At 26.8% G+C, this 22,759-nt stretch overlaps 2 protein-coding genes and 1 long non-coding RNA gene across 3 annotated transcripts; all 3 read right to left on the reverse strand.

Moving 5' to 3' along the window:
• Nucleotides 1-3,060: 3,060 nt before the first annotated feature.
• LOC136082442 (protein SMIM7 homolog) lies at nucleotides 3,061-14,022 on the reverse strand. The gene is made up of 5 exons (XM_065801766.1): nucleotides 13,888-14,022; nucleotides 8,867-8,908; nucleotides 5,505-5,554; nucleotides 3,338-3,428; nucleotides 3,061-3,231 (listed from the first exon to the last, which is right to left on the reverse strand). The coding sequence occupies exons 1-5, from the start codon at nucleotides 13,911-13,913 to the stop codon at nucleotides 3,216-3,218; spliced, it is 225 nt and encodes a 74-aa protein (XP_065657838.1). The 5' UTR covers nucleotides 13,914-14,022; the 3' UTR covers nucleotides 3,061-3,215.
• A 912-nt stretch (nucleotides 14,023-14,934) lies between these two features.
• Nucleotides 14,935-16,424, reverse strand: LOC136082729 (uncharacterized). Its single transcript, XM_065802152.1, has 2 exons — nucleotides 16,341-16,424; nucleotides 14,935-16,104 (listed from the first exon to the last, which is right to left on the reverse strand). The coding sequence occupies exons 1-2, from the start codon at nucleotides 16,422-16,424 to the stop codon at nucleotides 14,935-14,937; spliced, it is 1,254 nt and encodes a 417-aa protein (XP_065658224.1).
• Nucleotides 16,425-19,168: 2,744 nt separating this feature from the next.
• LOC136082173 (uncharacterized) lies at nucleotides 19,169-22,100 on the reverse strand. The gene is made up of 4 exons (XR_010639466.1): nucleotides 21,627-22,100; nucleotides 20,613-20,687; nucleotides 20,036-20,120; nucleotides 19,169-19,350 (listed from the first exon to the last, which is right to left on the reverse strand). It is a non-coding gene; the product is annotated as an uncharacterized LOC136082173 (long non-coding RNA).
• Nucleotides 22,101-22,759: the final 659 nt, after the last annotated feature.

Below are 22,759 nucleotides of genomic sequence, written 5' to 3' on the forward strand. Positions count from 1 at the left end.
GTTTAAATTTATAGATAACTTTGTAAAATGTGTAAAATGACGAAAAAAAATAAAATAAAAAAATGATGATCTTAAAACACTCTCTACACTTAACCAATTTACATAAAACTTAGGCAAACTCTTCTACAAAATGACAATGAATTGAATTTCTTCTAAGGCGTTAAATAAGAGTACTCTTTTAATTTGATTAATATAATTATGAAGATATATATATATATATATATATATATATATATTATATATATATATATATATATATATATATATATATATATATATATATATATATATATATATATATATATATATATATATATATATATATATATATATATATATATACTTATATTTTCTTTTCTAGTAGTTTTAAACTTACCGTCAATAGTTGCGTTGCACCTGATTTTTAATCTGTTTGTTTATTCATTTTTTGAACATTAGTTTTTCAGATCTTTATATATCATATTCTATTTCGCGCTTTTGACAATTTTAAAACATACTTAATATATTATATAATAAATCCGTGATTATATATATTTTCGGAAAATTAGTTACATTTTTTTTTTTTTTCAGAAAATTTTTTTTATTATTATTATAAATAAACTGTTATAACACGGAAAAAAGAATTTGTATTATCTTACACGGTTTTTAAAAGCTATGCTATGTATGGTATATATTACGGGGCTTAGTGATAAGACAACTATAGTCTTCTTTTTGATCCTGTCATGTAAATTTTTATTTATTTACTTAGTTATTGTAAATATTGCCAAACGGCGAAATATATATATATAAAAAACTACTTTTACTTTATCTTTTTAGTCTGCAATAACACGAATTAAAATCTTAAATCAAGACACCTGTGTTTTTATACTTGCACAGCTACTTTTTTTTTACTGGAAGTTTCTTGAACGTTCTAGAGTGTTTAGAAGAATTGTAGAAACATCTAATCAACTCTAGCAGTTTAGGAATATTATAGGAGGAAAGAACTAAAGGGTTAGGAAAACATACTTTCAACCCAGGAACAGAAAGAAAGTGAAAATTTTTTACATAGTGTAATAGATGAATATCAAATAATGAAAATAGCGGTTTCCCAACGGTAAATGTGAGCCATCTTTTCATAACCTACCATTAGGTGTATTTATTTTACTTTTTAATAAGTTTGCAGTCTGCACCCTAGAAAATGTGCAATTATGCAAGTTTGCACTTGAGCCTGAATTTACAAGTTTGTTACTACTTATGTTGTATTATTATTCTGTGTTAAGTATTATTCTAGTTTTCGGTTTTGATTTTAGCCTTAATCTCAACTATTTTTTTAATTGATAAAGTATTTTTGTTGTTGCAGATAAGAGAATACTATTTTTTCATTAATTATCATTGATTTGAATGTATCTTTTTAAATAAGGACACAATCTGATCCAATTTAGAAGACAGTTTCTTTAATTGAAATCAGTTAGCGTGTTGATAAATCGAGTTTTACTAAAATTTGACGCTAAAAGTGTTATAGGTTTGTACTTTTACATTTATCAATTAATAAAGTCTGTCAAAGTTATATATTTCTCGGTAAAAAAGATTTAGTCCTTAAGTGTTCTAATTTCTTCCTTATTTGCTATAAACCAGTTTAAAAAATTTAAATTCAATGTTTGCAGTTACTAACTAAACTTTTACATCGACGTGGTTAAAAAACAGTAGCCGTTTAGGTGCAGTGATTCGAGCTCTGGCTCAGAACCAAGAGGTCCCAACATGGTACTCTGTCTTATGGTTATTAGGTCTTTTTAGAGAATCTAATATTTAGGCTATTAGGTCTTTTGATAGAATCTGATATAACTGAAAGGCAGTAAAGGTGCATTGTCAGAATAAATGATTGAAAATTTTTTATATATATTGAAAAAAAAGTTTATTAGTAGCTGAGGGTGTCAATACCAACTGTATACATAGTCCTTTGTTCTAATTTTACTAAAAATTTAAAATGTATAACTTTTTATCGGAACTTAATTATTAAGATTTTTGTTAGCTTTTTTCAGTTTAGGGGTCGACTATAAATTACGTCAATATTTTGTGACGTAATTTATGGTCAATATTACGCAACAATTTTGTCTCAAAAAAATAATAATAGTAATGACATCAAAATGTTTGAATATCTTACAATTAAAAAATAATAAAAGTTAACAATATCGAATAAAACTTTATATTTTTTAGGATCGATGTACCATAATAGAGCACATTCAACAAGTTGCTTTGATTTTCGAAATTTTGTTTTGATCAAAAGTAGAAAGTTGAATGTGATTTACAAATGTTTTTTTAAAGCTTTATATGCTTTAATGACAACATATAAGCGTAGAGAAGTACCATCACTTGGGAAAATTAATGTATATTCATTTTTTGGAAACTTTGTTTTCAAATTTCTTAAAGTATTATGAACCTTGCGAGAGAGTTTTTAAGTTGAATCATAGTTTATAATTTTAGATTTTCAAAGCCGTTCTTTAAATTTTTTTAAAGGGCATCATTTTTATTTATTCAAGCTAAGCCTGATTCTTTGTCAAAAAGATAAATATTAATTGTATTGCTAGTTCTTTGAGACTTTTTAACTGAAACTTCTTTAAATTTGCAGAAACAGGTTTATATAATTTTTAAAATCGAAGTGCATTTTGTCTAAGTTTATTTGCATCAGTATTTTTGTTTGAATATTTTAATTTCAAAGTTGTTGTATATAGAACTTCACTCAGAACAGAAACAATGTTCGATCCTAGGTCAAGCAATTTTTTGTGATGTTGAGATATTTTTTATCTGTATTATTTCTTGTACATAATATTATATATATCGTTTAGGGTTTTTTATATTTTGAGTGCTAAAATGCCACATATCTTAAACTTAATAAAATTAAATTATAAAGGATAATACGATAAGGCTATTAACCATAAAAACAATATAGCACCATTAATTCAAGGTGTCACGAGGTAAAAAATTTATCTTGTTGGATAAAAATGTTAAAAATGACGTAATTATGAAGAAACGTTGGTTAGTGACACTGATCTTGGTCCTATTTGATGCGACATTAAAAACAAATTTCAAAGCAAAATACGAGAAAATTGTTTCAATATTTAAAAAAAAAATTATTTTTTAATAATTATTATAAATAGTTAAATCAAAATATATTGTAATTTTTGGAAAATACATTTTTCTTTTTGAGATTTTTCTTCCAGTAAAATTACGTTTTCTATTCAACTGGAAAATACCCTAAAAAAATAATTTAAATCGTTATTATTTTAAATATTTTTCAAATGTACAAAATCATTATTTTTGAAACATCAAGACTTATCAGAAATTATCAATCAAAACTTACACAAACATCATGATCATTATTATTACATTCCATAGACCAATGAAAACTCTAAAATATCGTAAGTTTAATAGGAATTCTCGTATCTTGTCAACTAAAAAAAAAAAAAAATTTTTTAAAGGAAAAAATCTAGTTAAAACAACTCCCTAAAGTCTATTATTTATACACCAAATTTATTATTAAAAATAATAAATTTGGTGTATTGTACACAGGTTAACATAAAACTTTATTTTCTGTTGCCGAGCAAGCAATACGTTTTTCGTATTGCATTTCTCACTTTAATTTCAAACATGCAGCACTTTTTCTTCTTCACAAGCTCCAAAAATATATTAGTTTAAGTCTTTAAAGTTTTAATAATTAAAATCTTTAATATATTAATATAGAAAAAAAAAATTGTTTAAAGTGTGTCAATCTGGGTCTGAGAAGCATATATTTTTATATAGGTTTTTTAAATAATATTTAAATAAAATTTGTAATAAATTTTTATTATTGCTAAGAAGCATTTTGTTAAAATTGTTTTAAATTTGTTTGGTTTAAAGATTCTACCCCAAATATTAGGGATTTAAACCTATATATTTTTTAAAACTTAATGTGATAAAAGAAAAAGGATTGCATATTAGAATAAACTTGTTAATCTGTGTTATAGATCAGTACTGTACATGAATACCAATTATAATAACAGCTGATACATCATAAGCCTTAAAAACTTTAAGATAACTACACCTCCTAAATTGTTATTAGCTTTTTCTTTATGATAAAAAATCTTTAATTACAAAATCGTTGTAAATAAATAAATAACAGAAACATTCAAAACTTCTTTAAATGACAACTTTAACATCTGTAAACTTTAGTAAATGTAGAACAACGTTTTTTAACTAAAGCCTTAACTTGTTTAAATGATGATATAATGTAGTGGATGTACTCATATGATATGGAGTGATGTTCATTCAGATGTTCATATGCAATGAGGGGGATGCATTTAAATGATAATGTGGTGAAGTAGATACATTTAAATAATGATGTGGATAAGGATGTAAATGAGGATGATGTAGATGAGGATGATATGATGGAGCTGATGGTGCGAGTAAGCGGACAGTGCGATGAAATGGATGATGTAATGAAGTGGATGAATTATTAGCTTAATAAGTTTTAACACTTCATAAATAGAACAATATATTAAGAACTTTGAGTTTTATAACAAAAGAATTTAAGTTGGTTGAATCTTGTCCAATGGAATATTTGCAATCCATCTTAAAAAAGGAGGTGGATGAATTATTAGCTTAGATTAATTAATATTGAATTAATTAATATTGAATTAATTAATATTAAATTAATTAGTATTAAATTAATTACTTAAATTATTTAATAGGAGTTAATTTAAAATGTATTTAAAAAAAATTTTGCTGCAAAAAAAGTCTTTGTAGAATAAAATTAATCAGTTAAAAACCAGTAGAATATAATTTTGTTATAAATTTTAAATCCTCATCTTGATTTTGGTGGAGCATATTTTTATGACTTAGTTAAATATGGTGGTTGCAACGAGTTAAGTAAAATATGGTTACAATGTGAGAATTAATCAAATATGGTGGTTACAATCTGAGAAGTTATTAAATATGGTGGTTATAATTTGAGAATTTATCAAATATGGTGGTTACAATGTGAGAATTTATCAAACATGGTGGTAACAATGTGAGAATTTATCAAATATTTAAATTATCATCAGGACTGCATAATTACTGAATTAATCAAATATATCAAGAAGTCAAAAGTCTACACAAGTTAAAAACTGAATGATTAGAGCACTGCAACAACTTTTCTTCCAAATCTGATATGTATCTTGATGTTTGATTTGTATACTTATGCATTGAATTTAATGTTTTAGAAATTTGATGTTTTACAAAAAGCATTAAAAAGAACATTTCATAAATCATTTTTTGAATCAATTGAATGAAGAAAAAGTTATTTTAAAAATAGAGCTCCTATAAACCAATGACAATTTTTGCTATCAAAATTCAACATATACTTTTTGAAAAATGGAAATTTCAAAGAACTGTTTTAAAGACCTTATCACATTGGTATAAAATCAAAACATTTAACAATAATTTATTAAGCATAAGATAACCAAAAACACAAAAATTTAATAAAATATATCGAATTAAGTATAGTATACCAGCTCCAGGTTCTTCTTCAGTAAATGAATCACCACTTGATCTTTTTTTTCTAAATATTTTATAAATATAATAAAATTTTATTAACATGCTGTATCTAATTATAAACTATTGTGAAACAATATTATTTGGTTGCTAGAATACCAGTTAACGCAATCTTAACTACGTTCTAGTTAATACTGTTGCACATTTGTTTTTCTATCTTTCAAAAAATGTCTACCCTTCAAAAGATTTCTATCCCTCAGAAAATTTTTATCCTTCAAAAGATTTCTATCCTTCAAAATATTTAAAAGCATTCAACTTAAGTCAGTATTAAGATCATAATGATCAACCTGCTACTGGTATACATGTAATTCAGTACAACCCTGCTACATGTAATCCAATACAACCTGCCTTGTGTTTTTGTCATAAAATTTCAGATTCAAATTCAGAAAGAGTCGCGGGGTAAAGCATAAGTGGCAATGATGTTTGTCTGACGGGATAAACTAGTTACAAGTGCTGATCCTCATCGAAACGCCAGTAATAATAGACGCGACTCTGAGGAGATGTTTATTACTTAATCACTACACAAATTATGTTTACACATTGGCATTAATGTTTTTTTTCCATTCTGAGGCCTTTCATTGTTGTATGCGTACTTTTTATTTTTTTAATGTATTTTTTGTTTGATTTATTTTTTGTTTAGTGATATATTTTTTTGTTTATCTTAGTTCATATTAGTATTTATATAACAATTTATTATTTTTATTATTATTATTGTTAGTACTGTTTAGGTGCATTGTCTGTCTTATTTATATTTGTTGTTCCTGCTGTTCAGAAAGAGGTTAGGAGAAGCTAATTGTTAACTTATTTTTAGGTAAAGATTAGTCTCAATAAAAAAAACTCATCCTGGGAAGAAAATAACTGCATCTGGTTACTATCTTGAAGAAAGCCTCTTAGGCAAAAAGTATTAACAGTGCAATGTTGCACATGGAAGGTTTCTCTTTTGGTGCTTTTAGTGTGTATTGTTAAGGCCACATGAAAAGTTTTTTGTTACAACTTTGAATCAATTAGCAGAAATAATATAGCTGCATAGGTTGTTGCTAAGGGTATGATATACTTATCAATAATTGATTCTCTATTAATTAAAAACATCAAGTAACTAAAAATATCTTTAAAAAAAACAAATAACATCATTATGAATAAAATGTTTTAATCTATTCTATACCAACATTTGTGGTCTTTGAAGCAACTTTTTCACCAGACTTACTTGCTTTTTTTGAGATTAATTTATTTTGACTGTTTCATCTGTTTCTTCTGGATCATAATGTTGATGGCCATTTCTTTGATTTACAACAGCTTCAATAATCAATTCACGTAATAGCTTTAAACTAAATTTGAATCTTCAGAATATACTATTATGTGCTTTCACTAATACTTCTATCTTTTATTTCTTCTATATTTTGTCTCTGACCCTAGCTCTTTTAAGTGGTTCTAACATACTATGATGTAATTAAAACTTTTATCTTGTACTTCTTCAACATATTCACCTTGTCATTGCGCTTCTTACAACCTCATTAGATTTTTTTAGTGATTTTCGTTGTGATGGTCTTTGTGTTGATACTTTTTGTCTCATTTGCCAAAAACTGCGCATCCATTATAATATTATAAATTTTAGTAGGCATGAAAGCTTTTATTCCTTTTTGTTGGTTTTAGTTAAGCCTTGCTCTTAATGCTTTCTCCTTCTTATACAATTTCTAATTATAGTCATTTATTCTTTCTACAAGAACAACTTTCTGCAAGAACAACTTTCTACAAGAACAACTTTCTACAAGAACAACTTTCTACAAGAACAACTTTCTACAAGAATAACTTTTTACAAGAACAAATTTCTACAAGAACAAATTTCTACAAGATAACTTTTTACAAGAACAACTTTCTACAAGAACAACTTTCTACAAGAATAACTTTTTACAAGAACAAATTTCTACAAGAAAAACTTTCTACAAGAATAACTTTTTACAAGAGCAAATTTCTACAAGAAAAACTTTCTACAAGAACAACTTTCTGCAAGAACAACTTTATATAAGAACAACTTTCTACAAAAACAACTTTCTACAAGAACAACTCTTGGAAAAACAAATGTTTTCTTGGTCATTGCAAGAAATTGACACAAAAGGTGTTACTAGACACCAATGTCCATTATTCTCAGATTACTAAATTTTGTATTTTTTTCTCAGAAATTATGTTCTAATGACTTTAAGAAAATCTTTAAGAATTTAAATAACAAAAACAAGTTTAACATTCATCTCTCCTACCTTTTTTTCTTAACATATCAAAGGCTGTCAGTATGTAAAAAGAAATTTCTAACCACAGTATTAAGACTGCGTTTAGAATCCTTTCTAACCACAGTGTTGTCGTTGATTAACAATATTCTCCTTCATTTCCAATAACCTCTGGAGTACCCATGATTCCACCCTTGGTCCTGTGTTGTGCCTTATCTATACTAAGTACTTTGCTTATAATCTTAAAAGTAGCTCTATTTACTAATGACACACCTATATATTTCTGTCTAGATAAAAAGTCATCACTTTGATTAGGAAACTAATTTTGAATTTGATTCCTTTATACTTTATTTGCAAAAAATTTGTAAAAAAAATATAATTTCATGTTTAAATCTATATTTATGCATTATATATCTTTAAATAAAGCTATTTTAATTAAAAAAAAATTGAAAAGTTTAACTTTGTAAAACATTTGTAGAACAAAAATTTATAAAATATGCATTAATTTTACAAACAACAACAAAAGCTCTTTCAAAATATCAACTTATGTTTTGAATTTTTTATCAACTATTTTATTTTTATTTTTTTTTTGATTTTGGTATTCAATCAATTTTTAAAACTTTTGCCATTATAATATGAAAATGAATTTTTAACTTTAAACCATGCTAATTTTAGAGTTTAATTAGAACTTAAAATTAGGATGGTTCTAAACATCCTAATTTTAATTTAATTTCCTAAATTTTGAAAATTACCAACAAAATTTTGATTAAACAAAGCAACTTACTGTTGCTTTGTTTTTAAAAAATTAAAATATAAAAAAAATTCAAAAAATGATTTATTATAAATAAACATCTTTATTAACTATAAACAATCTTGAAACTTTTTTGTAAAGCATTTATTGTTTTGATTTATGTTTTGTTTTATTCACCAAATTTATAAATTGGATATTGTTAGTATTATAAGTAATTAAATTGCCAAAAAAAAAAACTTAACAAAAGAGTTATAATGAAATGATTTGAAATGTTTACAATTTTTAAATAATAACATTTTTAATAATTAAAAAAAATTTTAATAAGCATTAACATAAACAAAATACTTACAGTTTAAAATTCAGTATTGCACATGCATTAATCATAAGTGTGCTAAAAAAAATATTACTTTTGTTTATTTTTTTATTTTTTTTCAAAACTTTTAAGTACATGAGATTAATCTCTGTTTAAATCTCAAATTTCAAAGTGTTCATGTTCACATTCACATTTCTAAATGTTTATGTTCACATTCACATTTCTAAATGTTCATGTTCACCTTAACATTTCTAAATGTTCATGTTCACATTCACACTTCTAAATGTTCATGTTCACATTCACACTTCTAAATGTTCATGTTCACATTCACATTTCTAAATGTTCAAATTAAACAGAAAAGATTGTCATCTTCCTTTTTAATATTGATAAAATGATAAAAATTGATAATAATTTGGTATTACTAGTAATACAAAAATAAAATCTAACAATATAATTATAACTGGAAAAACACAGTGAATAATCAATGTGTATCATATCACACTGAAAAATTTTGTAAACTATACAATTAAAATTAAAGCCATCAACATTTTACGGTTTGTTTATATGCATATAGTTTACAAACCAGTATTAATCGAGATGGAAGTTACTAGGGAAATAGTTGTTTGTAAAAGATAAAAAGATATACAATTTAACTACATGTAAGAAAACTTTTACATTAAGTTAAATTAATTCTTTTTATATTAATAGTATATTACAATCTAATTTAATTTTATTGTTTGAATAATTTTTTTAATAAAGTTTTTTGTGTTTAGCTCACTAAAAAAGTGTAGTTTTATAATATAGTTTAAAAATATTAACAAATAATAACTTCTGTTCTGGTTTTTATTTTTGGATTGTATTATTTGTATTTGTTATTGGATTGATAACAATGTGAAAAAACTAGCTTGTTTAGGTTGTGTAATTTATGTTCTTTTAAAATGATATAAGTTCATATTATGAACTTATTTCATTTTTTCATTTATGAATGTAACATAATGATTTAAAAACTATTCTAAATTCTAAATTCTGTATATTGTTTCTCATGGTCTTGTTTTTGTAGCTTAAGTTACTCAAGTAAGTATTTATTATATATATCTAAAATAATAGAGGCACAGTATTCATAGTGCAAAGCGATGTAGGTTTTAAATATTACTTTACTCATTCAGTTAAATATCATTTGAAATCCATGAAATTCAACACCCTTTAATTGATAATTACTCAAAAACAACTTAAAAGGTTTTTGTAATTTTTTGACACAATTAAACTAATTGAATTATTTATTCAATAACTTTTTATTGGATGCTTAGATAGAAACCAAATATTTATACGAGAACATGACATCTTGTGCTGGATCTTGCTTTGAGTTTTGAAGCTAATATTAATTTATTCTTGAAATCTTTTTTATCTGAAGTTAATCTCTAGCTTTTCAGCAAGAATCCTTTTATAATTGATAAATTACTTTCAATAACTCATTGCTTAGGATATTTTAGATTTTGAAGATTTGCTTCTATAGGTACAGATTCAAGGCCATTTTGTTCATACCATTCTAGAGACTTTTTGGAGTAGTTGTATTCTTGGGCATTTCATGCTTTTTAAAAACTGGCAAGAGGCATTTCTTTAAGAGTTCTTTTGTATGCAAATCCATGTTTAATGTTTTACAAGTAATTTATGGAGTACCTTTTAAACATCAAGAGCAGAATGCCTGCCATATAAGTAACTTGGGAGCTAATTTCTCAATCTGAATATAATTGAAGTTTTTGGTGACATCTATCTTTCAACAGATATAAAAATTGCCAGCCTGGCATTTGTTAAGTCTTTTAACAATAGATATTATTGTCTTCAATCATGCATAGATTTTCTCAGTTTAAAAGTTTATATTGCTTTTTTGAATGACAAATTGCTTTAATTTCTCCATAAATGCTTAGGAGTTTTCTTTTTATGATGTGCTGTATATTCTTGAGATCTAAGTACTTTTCCTACCAAAGCTTGGCTGCATTTAAATTTTCTTGCAATATCTCTCTGCAACAGACATTAATTTATCTTTATAGAGTGCATGATAGACTTTGCTTTATAATTATCTATAAATCCTTTCTTTTTTTCACTGAATGAATCTGCTTATATCACCGCAAAATAAATTCAATTGAGCATCAAGTAAGATCATTTAATTTTGAAATGTCAACATGTAACAGTGAAGAATTTGGAAGTAAAAATTTTAAAACTATTTTTTCAATTCATTTTTAATCACTCAGTTTAATCTGATAACAATGACAACCAACCCAATGATAATTCGATACCAATGCAGCCCTCGGAAATAGGGTTGGTAACCCTAATTTCGAGGGCTAAATGCGGACCTAACTGCTGATCTAGTGCTTTAGGTCAGCTAAAAATCACTGACCTTGTTTCTATGTTTAATAGTAAAATCTTTGTGTCAAATTTTTTTTGCTGACCTGATACCAATCTTTAACAAATTAAAGTGGGGAAAATATAGCCGACCTTAATTTTCCTAATTCTAAGGGTTGCCAATGATAACCAATACTTATCACCATCCGATAACAATGATAATCAATACTTATTAATATCTAATAACAATGAAACCAATATTTATTACCATCCAATAACAATGATAACAATGATACTTATTATCATCTGATAATAATGATAACCAATACTAATCACCATTACAATCAAACAACAACACATTAGCATAAAAAATTGTTAAGTAGTTTTGAGTTATTAAGGATTAAAGAGTGTTTATTGTAGCAGCTTTTTAATTGATATGTAATCGATACGTTCAGCAAAAATAAGTTGGTAATCAACCTGAAAACCTAAATACCTCACTCAGTTGGTAATCAATCTGAAAACCTAAATATCTCACACAATCACTAATCAATTCATTTACTGTCATTCAAGATCTTTTATACATTTTTATTTTTATTTGTGAAATTATCTCTTTTTGTTTTTGAAATTACAATAAGCATGCCCATTTTATGGGTTATTTTTTACCAATTTAAAAATACTTTTATATATTGCTTTAATTGACAAGCAGCTATTTTGAGGTTTGCACCAATAGCCAACGTGTCATCAAAACTAAACAAACCATCAGAAGCAAAATAAATTAATTAATCATTGTCATCATTAACAACAAAAATAATAAAGATTTTTTTTATATATAATATTCATATCTATTATAAATAGATGAGGTCAGAGTATTAGTATTGAGTATTATATTTTCAAATTTTTTTTGTTTTGTTTTGATTATTTTAAAAGCTTTTTTAAGGTCTAGCATTACTAATAAAAAAAAAGTTTATTTAAAGATGTACTCCACCTAGATAGCAGTAGGTGAATAGCTGATTTAGTTGACCTTTTTTGAATGGCTGATAATGCCATGATAAATGCTTGTTAATATAGATGATCATAAGTTTTTTCAAAATATGAAGCATATTGATTGGACTTGGATCATTTGGCAACATTTGTGACATCAATTTTAGAAATGGAACAATTTTTTGCATTAAAAAGGATTCACTTTTTAATGTAAACTACTGTATTAAATATTAATAATAACTACATAAACAATAACAATACAAAATGTATTCATAACACTATATATAGTTATAATAGTATGAATGAACACTAGTAGATTTAAGTATTATTAATATTAAGTATCTTAATATAGTATATACTTAGAGTATACTTTTTAAGATCAATTTTTAGTCTTTTTCTTTTTTTAATTTTTACTTTTTTTTTTATTTAAGACAAATTTTAACTAAATTATAGTTTTTATTGGATGAACACTAATTAAACTACTCAACAGAAAATATTTACAGCTGAAATTTTACAGTCTTTACAGTAACAATGATACTGAAAACAAACAATTTTTCCCCAGTTTTTCCAATATGTTTTCAAAAACAACAGTTTTTCTAGTTTTTTCACTAGACTGGACACCCTGAGAATGCAAGCCGACTCACAACACTTTTTTGTATTTCTTGGAATAATTAATTGCAAAACATTAACCAGTAATCAATATTATCAAATATTTATTAAAATCTGTAAAAGATGTAGATACATGATTACCTCTAGATGTGCAGCTAATATCTTTCTTTAAATAACTTTTACTTAAAGTTGTAGAATGCTACTATTAAAAACCAAACTGATAACCATCTTCGTGGTCTACTATATTTATTTTTTACAATAAAATATTTTGAAATAAGTTTGAAATAGTTGGGGATACTATAATTGTCCTGATGTACTCTAAAATTCTTAAGGTATTTCAAAATGAACTAATTTGAGTATTTTTTATGTTTGGTCGCCATTCCTTTAATTTTTTTTTTTTGAAACTCAGAAACTATTTTATTTCTGATCAAAGATAAGTAACCTTCTGGAGCAAAGCACTCAAATCAATGTGTTCTATTCCCAACATAAGACAACCTAAATATATTAACAGCATAAAAACTGAACTTGGTAAACGGGTCTAGAAGTGCTTTTAGCAAATCTTCCATAGTTGGAAGATTTGCTAAAAGTTTCCATGGATTTATCACTTCCGTACAGTTTAAAATAGGAAAAAAGGTATAGTTTATAAAAAAAGTTTATAAGATAACCACGTCATGAATAAACATTCTAGTCATAAAAAAAGTTTGTGAGAGCTTTATTTTTTTTTAAATATAAAACAATGAATCATTCTTACTTCCACTTTAAACTACTAACTGTTAAGATAATGATTTTGTTATAAATATAATCATCTTAACAAATCATAACATAAATCGTTATAAATAAAATCATCTTAACAAATCATAACATAAATCGTTATAAATAAAATCACCTTAACAAATCATAACATAAATCGTTATAAATGTAATCATCTTAACAAATCATAATATAAATCGTTATAAATAAAATCATCTTAACAAATCATAGCATAAATCGTTATAAATAAAATCAAATTGATTATCTTAACAAATCATAACATTTAAGCAAAAACAATTTTCGAAAATTCTTAATGCAAGGAAAAAAAAACAAGTTTTGATGATAAAAATAATTCCCAGAATCAAATAATATCTTACCAGAATATAATCAGATTCGATAACATGATTTAAAGCATTTAATACGATAAATATATTTACATAAAATATTTTTAATGATGCACGAAATGTACTCTTTATATTTTCCGAAAACTTTAAATTAAGAAAGAATTAGCGCTAATCGCGAGTTTCCGAAAAGATACCGTGAATGGGGGGAACTACGAACGCTTTTTGAACATTTTTGCATCATGGAAGAAAACTGTTTGCCTAATCACTACCATTTTTTTTGCAACAGAACATTATACTTTTCAGCTTTCTGTAAAAGTTGTAAGCCTGATCAACACTATGAAGTAAATGCCTTAGTTTTCTGGTTTTACTCGAGTATATACGTATTTCCGAAACGGGGTGAAAATGAACAGCCGATTTGGGGTGACTTTGAACACTACACATCGTTTTCATACCCTAAATTAAGGCTATATTACAATAATACAATGGGGGAAAGTACTGTTAAAGATCAAACAGATAACAGAAAGTTTATTGTAAATAGAATAATTTTTTTTAAATTCAGTTCATGTTAAAAAATTAACATACTACTTTTAAAACCTAGTTTTTTTAATATATTTACATGTATCACAATATTTACAAAGCTATCCTACATAAAATAGCACATCAACTGTCACTATCCTTCAATTTCTCAAATGATTCACACATGCTGCATACAAAGTTGATATTTTCAATATTGAGCTCATAAAAATAATCTTTATCATAAATGAGGCCACAACACTGGAGGTGATATGATTTAATGCAATTATCGCATTGAATCCATACATCATTGCTTAACACTACCCACTTTTTGTTACATAAAGCACAGTACCAATTACTATCTGTGTTGTTGTTAAGCTCTGTTGAACTTGATGGCATTGACTTTACTAAACAATGAATTCTTTTACCTGGTTCCACCTTTGGACCACGTGGTTTGCGTTTTGCAGGTGGATTTGCGCCTAATCCTAAATTATTTTTTAAAATATCTAAAACAGATTCGTTAAGAATCATTACGGTGTTTTTACCACCAGGATCTTTATATTTTCCTTAAAGGCGTTTTATAACCTCTGTTTTGTCCATAGGGTAGATCCCCGTTGCTCGAAATCCGCTAATCAAAGCTTCTGGCCGCAAAGTGTTATTCAATTTATTTAAAAGCGTAGGTTGGTGTTCCTTCGGGATTGCTCCTTCGATACGACTTTCTAATCTCCACTTCAAAAGAATACTCCTCCACGACTGCTTTAATCCTCTAAATACAGCAACATCTAGTGGTTGACAGAGATGAGTTGCATTTGAGGGCATTGTTATAAACTTGATGTTATGTTGAATCGTGGCTTCAATAACTTCAGGAGAAAAAAGGAAACCAAGATTATCCCCAATTAACAATGTTGTTCCGGCTTTTGAAATAGCAACAGGTAAGTATATTTCCATAAACCATCTAGTAAATGTTCTACTATCAAACCACCCATTAGGAGTGATGTCATAAACAGTTCCAGGTGGTCCACCTTGAGTCCAACCCTGGTAAAGATTCTTTGCTTTATAAACAACCATGGGCGGCAAAAACTCTCCGATAGCATTGCCAGAAAACATTAAACTGGTCGACTGCTTTGAATATTTTTGTTTTTTATCAACACGGTTTCCATGGCCACGACGAACAATAACGGATTTGGACCCTGGATTATCTGTTATATTGGTCTCATCATAGTTGTAAATATTTTCTCGAGGTATATCCTTTAAGTCTAGGTACAAATTATCAAAATATTTGTTAACGGTTTCTTCGTTTACCACGGCTCTACTATGTTTCACATTGTCTGCAACCCTATTTGTTAAACAATGTCTCTTTATGAAAGACTGAACCCAATCTACCCTAGGCATATTATTTTTGAATCGAGCGTCATTTATCTTCACTTTATCACAATAAGATTTGACTAAAAGTCTTATGTCCAACGAATCAAATGGTACTCTCCAGTCAGTCATATGAATAATTGTTTGGACAAATAAATTTTCAATTTTACTATCAAGTCTGGTTTGTCCGCCATGCTTTTTAGGAACTTGATCCCCAAGCTTTACTTTTTTATGTAATGTTCCTAATGGAATATTGTACATTTTTGAAGCCTTCCTTATGGTAAATCCATGGTTTTTTACTTTAATTACAGCTATTTCTATGTCTTTTTTTGTGTAGCTTGTTTTCTTTTCTTTTGTAATTTCGAGGCATAGTTCCTAAAATTTACAAAGAAAAGCCTAATTTCGTATTTAAAAAAATATCATTTTAAAATGAGCTTTAACCGGATACAGGCAAGCTATACCTTAAATTATTATTTTATTAAAACATTATGTACCTGAACATGATGCGAGCCAACTTTAATGACGTTTAGATGTGGGGTTCTTAAGATGTGTCAATCTTAGCAATAAAAACTTATCTTTAGTAAGCGAACAAGTGAAAACAGGTTTTTTACTCCTTCGTTTTTCCATTTAACTAGCTCTTGAAGAGAAATTGCTGCAAAGTTCAGTTTAGGTGTTTTTCTTGGTCGAACTTGCATATTTATTTATTTTTTTTAGGTTATTTAGGTGCTTCCAGAAGTCCTTACGGTCTTATCGCGGAGCACCGCGGGAGAGCATTTAACTAGAGGTTCACGCCTCCCTCCTTACCATTGCCGCTTATTGGGTTAGAGCCGGCGTCGAACCTCGGACCTCTGGTTTCTGAGCCAGAACTCTAACCACTGTGCCACAGCTGCTCAAATTTTTCCAAGGATATCATTACCCCTTTGTTTCATAATATGGTCAACTGCAAAGTTGCGGTTTTCTGCATTATTACGGGGTAAAAAACAGTTTAAAATACCTTCATGATTTACTTATCAAGCTCCTAACTGGATGTAGGGAGTCACAATTTCTTTTACCCTATCACATTCTGTAAAATTGTTTTTGATCTGTTGATATATTTTTTAGTATTGTTTCTGGAATGTCAACAAAGCTCTCTCCGTCTGAAAGAGCATTGAATTTTAGTGTTAATAAAAGGATTATACTCCATTTTATTAACACCAGAAAGAAATTTTCCCACAGGACCTACAAATCCAGTACTACATGATGTTGGTATATTAATTCCTTCTATTAGGTGACGCAAAAATAACTCATTTAAATGAAGCATGCATATGATCCATTTGAACTTGTGACCTAAGAGCTTTTCAATAAGCGCTATAGCACCACCTTTCCAGCCAGTGTTAATTGAAGTACTATCTGCTCTAAGTACTAAACATGATTTAGTACAATTACGTTGTCTTAGCAAAAAAATAAACACCTTTAGCAATCTTTTCAGCTGGATAATCTGGATGAATAGGTGCATCCTTTGTAGCAATTGATGCAATTGCGGCAGGTGAAATTCTAAACCTATAAAATAAAACTAGTTTATGTTTATTTTTATTAAGCATTTGCTGCTCAATAAAACAATAATAATAATTACCTTATGCTAGCTTATATATATATATATATATATATATATATATATATATATATATATATATATATATATATATATATATATATATATATATATATATATATATATATATATATATATATATATATATGTATATATAATATTCATTACTTTGAACTTATATTTACCTTGAAAAACAATTGCTCATCCAGTATTTTTTTATTTCTTTTCTGATAAGCTTCTTTTTTACTGACTTTTCTCATTTGATTTTTTATATATTTTATTGTCTCAATTTTATCAGCATGTCCCATCTCCATGTCACAATTTTCACCTGTCTTATTTCTTTGACTGTATAACCATCTGAGCTCCATAGTTGGAATTTTTTAGTAAAAATACAGGTGCAATTTATATGTGCCTTACTTTTACAACTTTTTTGGGTAGTACACCCAGACAGCTTAATCTCAGATAGAAGTGTAGTATGAGGACATGTGGTGAGGTCCATAAGTTTATCTAATTTCAAAATAAGTTCTTCTTTTATTTTTACTTTAGTTATTTCCCAACATTTTCTATTTTCTCCCAAAGAGTATTTGTTTGACAATATAACAATTTCTCACCAATAATAACTGGTTGCTAAAACCTAACACTTGCTTTTTTTCATCGAGCAAAAACAAGTAGAAGTTGATTGCTTGCAAGATCTCTGTTAAAATATTTGCTTTGGCGTATATTCTTTTGTTCTTTCAATAAAATTATTTTTTCAACAACTGCTCTGTTTGTAGGCAGCTCACTAGGAATAAAATCTTTTCCAGGTCCAATGAACTCTGAAATTCTAGTGATGGATGAATGGCTAATCTAAGCTTTTGACATAATTTATGAAATAATAGTAGACTACAATCTTTTAATGATTTTAAACTGTGAAGAGCAAAGTCAAAATTTATTTTAAAATTGATTCGGCAGTGGGCCCATTATGAGAGTCTAATACATAAAAATGGGTTACATTTACTTTATACTATTTAATTTAATTTTAATTAAATTAAATAGTCTAAATGCTATTTAATATAAAAATTTAATAGACTATTTAATTTAATTTTAATTAAATTAAACAGTCTAAATATAAATTAAATTAGTCTAAATGCGAAAATTTGGGTATCAAGACATTTTCTAATCAAAAAGTGGTCCATACCAAAACTTGAAATTTAATTTTACATAAGAATACACTCTAAAGCGTAAACTTTATTTTTTTTAAAAACATAAGAACCTCACTGTACCCTAATGAGCAGTGTTAAAGTTTAAATACTATTGTTTTCTAAACAATGAACGAAGACAGCCCAGATAGCACATAGACGTTGGCCCAACGTCAAAAAATTCGTTGGCCGATGGTCGGCAACCGACATCGAGCCAACGTGGATTTGATAGTCGGCGCGACGTCGCAACCAACCGTTGGGCTAACGTTAGCCCAACGTCGGATTTCGATGTTAGGCGAGCGTCGCATGCTGACGTTGGTCGAACTTATAACTCAAATAATATTAGTTTTACTTGTTTGCAAAAACTTTGATTTTGATTCAAAAAGTGTGCTCATCTTTTCAATCAAAAAGAAAGCTTTTGCAATCAAATTGAAACTATTTATTTGACTTAAGTGTAACTTTTTTCAACTAAAGGGTAACTATTTCTTTAAATAAAGCGTAACTATTTCTTTGTAATGTTGAACAAAATGTAATGTCCAAATAAGTTTGAATAAAATTTGACGCTGATGAACGAAAATAAAACATTGATTAATGAACCAACTTAAATTACACAAATAATTAGAGAAAATCAATATTTGTTGTAATAAACAATATAATTATGTCAAAATATTTGTACACATGTTCTAACAAAATAATGTTCTTTTCGACTGCTAATCATCTTTACGAATCTTGCATCTTTACTTCTCTTGAAACTAACAACAACGTTCAAATGCTCCTCGTTATAAAATTTGGTGGAAATCTTTGAATTTGCATCTTTCGTTTGATGAGCTTTAGGCGTTGCCATAACTACTGCTGAAATTATAGGTATTCATATATTTTTGTGTTTATAAATATTACCAAACACTTATCAGTTTTTATTTTTTTACACAAAGTTTCGTCAATAAAGACTGTTCAGAAATCTGGAGGGGGAGGAGAGTATATATATATATATCTGGAGGGGGGGGGAGAGTGTATATATATACATATATATATATGTATATATATATACATATATGTATATATACATATATATATATGTATATATATATACATATATGTATATATATATATATATATACATATATATATATATATATATACATATATATATACATATATGTATATATATATATATATATATATATATATATATATATATATATATATATATATATATATATGTATATGTATATGTATATATATATATATATATGTATATATATATGTATATACATATATGTATATATGTATATATATATATATATATATATATATATATATATATATATATATATATATATATATATATATATATATATATATGTATATACATATATGTATATATATATACATATATATAGACACACACACACATAAAATATAAAATCTATATTTAAGTAATAAAATAGTTAATAACAAACATATGTTAAATATAAGCACAATATACAAATAAAATGTCCATAAATAAAAACATAAAATATTTTTTTTGATATATTACCTGCATAAACATGGCGACAAAATAAATTTTTTTTAAATAATTACTACATTCGTTGATATTTCACTTTCATTTTTTAATACCACATCTAAACAAAAAATTATTGAAAACTATTAAAATAGTATCAGTATTTTACTGCAAAAACTAGAAGTAATATGCTTCAAAATTCTCATATACAAATAATATATGAATTCCAATCACCATTAAAATGCTGCAAATGCATATAAAATACATTACCATATCCCTCTTTAACAGCTGTTAGAGAGGGATATGGTAACAAATGATGAATTACAAAACAAATGCTTCACAAGACATAACTGAAAAAACAAATTTAAACTAAAGTTTCATTCAGTAAATAATGACACGTGTTAGTAAATAAAAATGAAACAATGAAAAATCAAAACATACAAAAGAAACATACTATACAGAGACAAGAAGTTATATAATATATTATAATTTTAAAAAAAGTAAAAAAATGGTAAGCACGGAAAGTACGGTCTTAGTAACAAAAGAAGTTCTCCAACAGCTACCAAAGAAATTTTAAAATTAACACACCACTCAGCTAAAGATGTGATAATACCTTTTTCATCAGGATTGCTATCCAGATCACTTTCATTTTCACTCTTCTTCTGTTTGTTGCATAGGAAGCAGCCTTCTAAACAATTATCAGTTAAATTATAACGTATAATATTAGTAGCATAATATTATTAATCATTGTTACTACAAAAAAACAAAACTTTAAAAAGATTTAACTTGACTACTTTAAAAATTAGAAGAGCAAGAGGTGATTTGATTTAATTTTATAAAATAAGTAAAAGTTAAATGGAATCATCCTTCTAAAATAATTAAATATGCAATAACAAAAGGTCATACTCAGAAAATGCAAAAGCAATTCACACATTCTACTGCATTCTACCAGATTTAACTTCTACACAAACAGAACAGTGAACAATTGGAATAATTAAACAGGAGAGATAATCAACTCTGATAATGTGAATGTCTTCACATTATCAGAGAAAAATAAAAAATAAGCACTTTTCCAAAAGCCGTCAAAGTTTAACATCTACAGATGTTAGATTCACCACATTGTATGTGTACAGCAAAAAAAAAATTATTATTTTTATTGTTATTATTATAACATTCTAGCATTTTACATCTTTACCAATTTTACATCTTATTATAAATATATAAATACAGTAAATTACTTAAAGTTTTTAAGAACATTAAGAAATTTAATTCAATTTATTCAATTCAATTCAACTTTAATTAAGAAATATATATCTTTTGAATAAAATAAAAACGTAAGAGCATAAAATGAAGTCTTAATGCATGATGTGGTAGCCTAATAGAAGCCTTTTTGCACAATTTTGTAGATTATCCTGCAATCAGTGCTGCTCTGAGGAGAATTTAGTGAAGCAGCACAAACTTCGTTCAGGCCATGATAATAAATGGGGTATTCAAGTTCTTGATATAAAATTAAAAAATTCTACTATCTTTAATGTAATATAGACAAGTTTATTTACAAATTATGTAGCTACATAATTAGTAAACTACTAGTTTAAAGTTAAATAAACACAAAAATGAAAATAAATACCTGTATCTCTCTAGCCAAATGGATTCTAACAAAGGGGATTTTTTTTCACCACCACTTCTTCGCGTGATTCAATCTTTTTTGATTCTTTTAATACCACTTCTCCTCGTGGTTCAACCTTTCTGAGTTCTTTAACGACTACTTTTTCTCGTGATTCAGTCTTTTTATTGATTCTTTTAATACCATTTTTTCTCGTGATTCAACCTTTCCGAGTTCTATAACGACCACTTCTTCTCGTGATTTAATCTGTTTGTTTTAGAATAATTTCTTTACAACTTCTTTGCGTAACCCACAGCTAACCAAAAACGGGATTTATTAAGAATGGCCGAAATTTTTTTCAGCACTAAAACCTGGTAACACACTGAACGTATTCAAAAAAGCAAAAATTCAGTCGTATTCCGACGTTGGCCCGACTTTGGTTCTACGTTAACACTTGAGTGATAAAATAAACCAACGCTTCCGATGTTGTGCCAACGTTGGCCCAATAAATGTGTGCTAGCTGGGAGGTTATCTTGATAGAGCAACTTTTTTCGACCAGCATCATGATGACGTCACGGCTTCAATTTAACTTTTTCGGGGCATTTCTTTGCGAAATCTTCACTTTCTTTTTTTTTTTCCTTTTATTTTAGTTATTTAGGTGGTCCAAGAAGTCCTTACAATCTTATCACAGAGCACCGCAGAATAGTCAAAAAGTAAAGAAAATATTTCAGAATTGTCGTTAAAATTTTTTTTTTTTTCAAATGTTGTCTTTTGACTGTACGTGAATACAGTCCGTGACTTTTTACTTTGAAATATTAATATAATGGTGTAAATTTAATGTATGTTTTAGCATCGAATAAAGAAAAATTGCCTTCTAAAGCACCAAATGATATCCCCTAATTAGCCTTAAAACAAATGAACAAAAAATATGCAGGACATTCACGAGTGAACATTTTGTTTACAATATTGTACGCAAAACTTTATATTTTAGTTATGAATATCAGATAAAATACTAGTTTATATTAACTATAAATATTACTGACTGTAGCGTTTTTTTTTATGTTATTTGTAATGTGATTGTGTTTTAAGAGCTTTAGGAAAAAAATTCAGTAACGGAGTTGAACGAATGAGAAAATAACTCATATAAGCTTTAAACT

The sequence above is a fragment of the Hydra vulgaris genome, chromosome 07 (genome assembly GCF_038396675.1).
Source record: "Hydra vulgaris chromosome 07, alternate assembly HydraT2T_AEP".
Taxonomy (NCBI): domain Eukaryota; kingdom Metazoa; phylum Cnidaria; class Hydrozoa; order Anthoathecata; family Hydridae; genus Hydra; species Hydra vulgaris.

Coding starts and splice junctions, on each gene's coding strand:
- LOC136082442 (XM_065801766.1), bottom strand. CDS start 13,913: ATGTTATCGAATCTGATTATATTCTG. Junction 8,909..13,887: donor TCGAATCTGATTATATTCTG/GTAAGATATTAT, acceptor TATTTTTTTTAG/CACACTTATGATTAATGCAT. Junction 3,429..5,504: donor TGAAGAAGAACCTGGAGCTG/GTATACTATACT, acceptor TTTTTTTTTTAG/TTGACAAGATACGAGAATTC.
- LOC136082729 (XM_065802152.1), bottom strand. CDS start 16,424: ATGCAAGTTCGACCAAGAAAAACACCTAAACTGAACTTTGCAGCAATT. Junction 16,105..16,340: donor TTAAATGGAAAAACGAAGGA/GTAAAAAACCTG, acceptor TGTAAATTTTAG/GAACTATGCCTCGAAATTAC.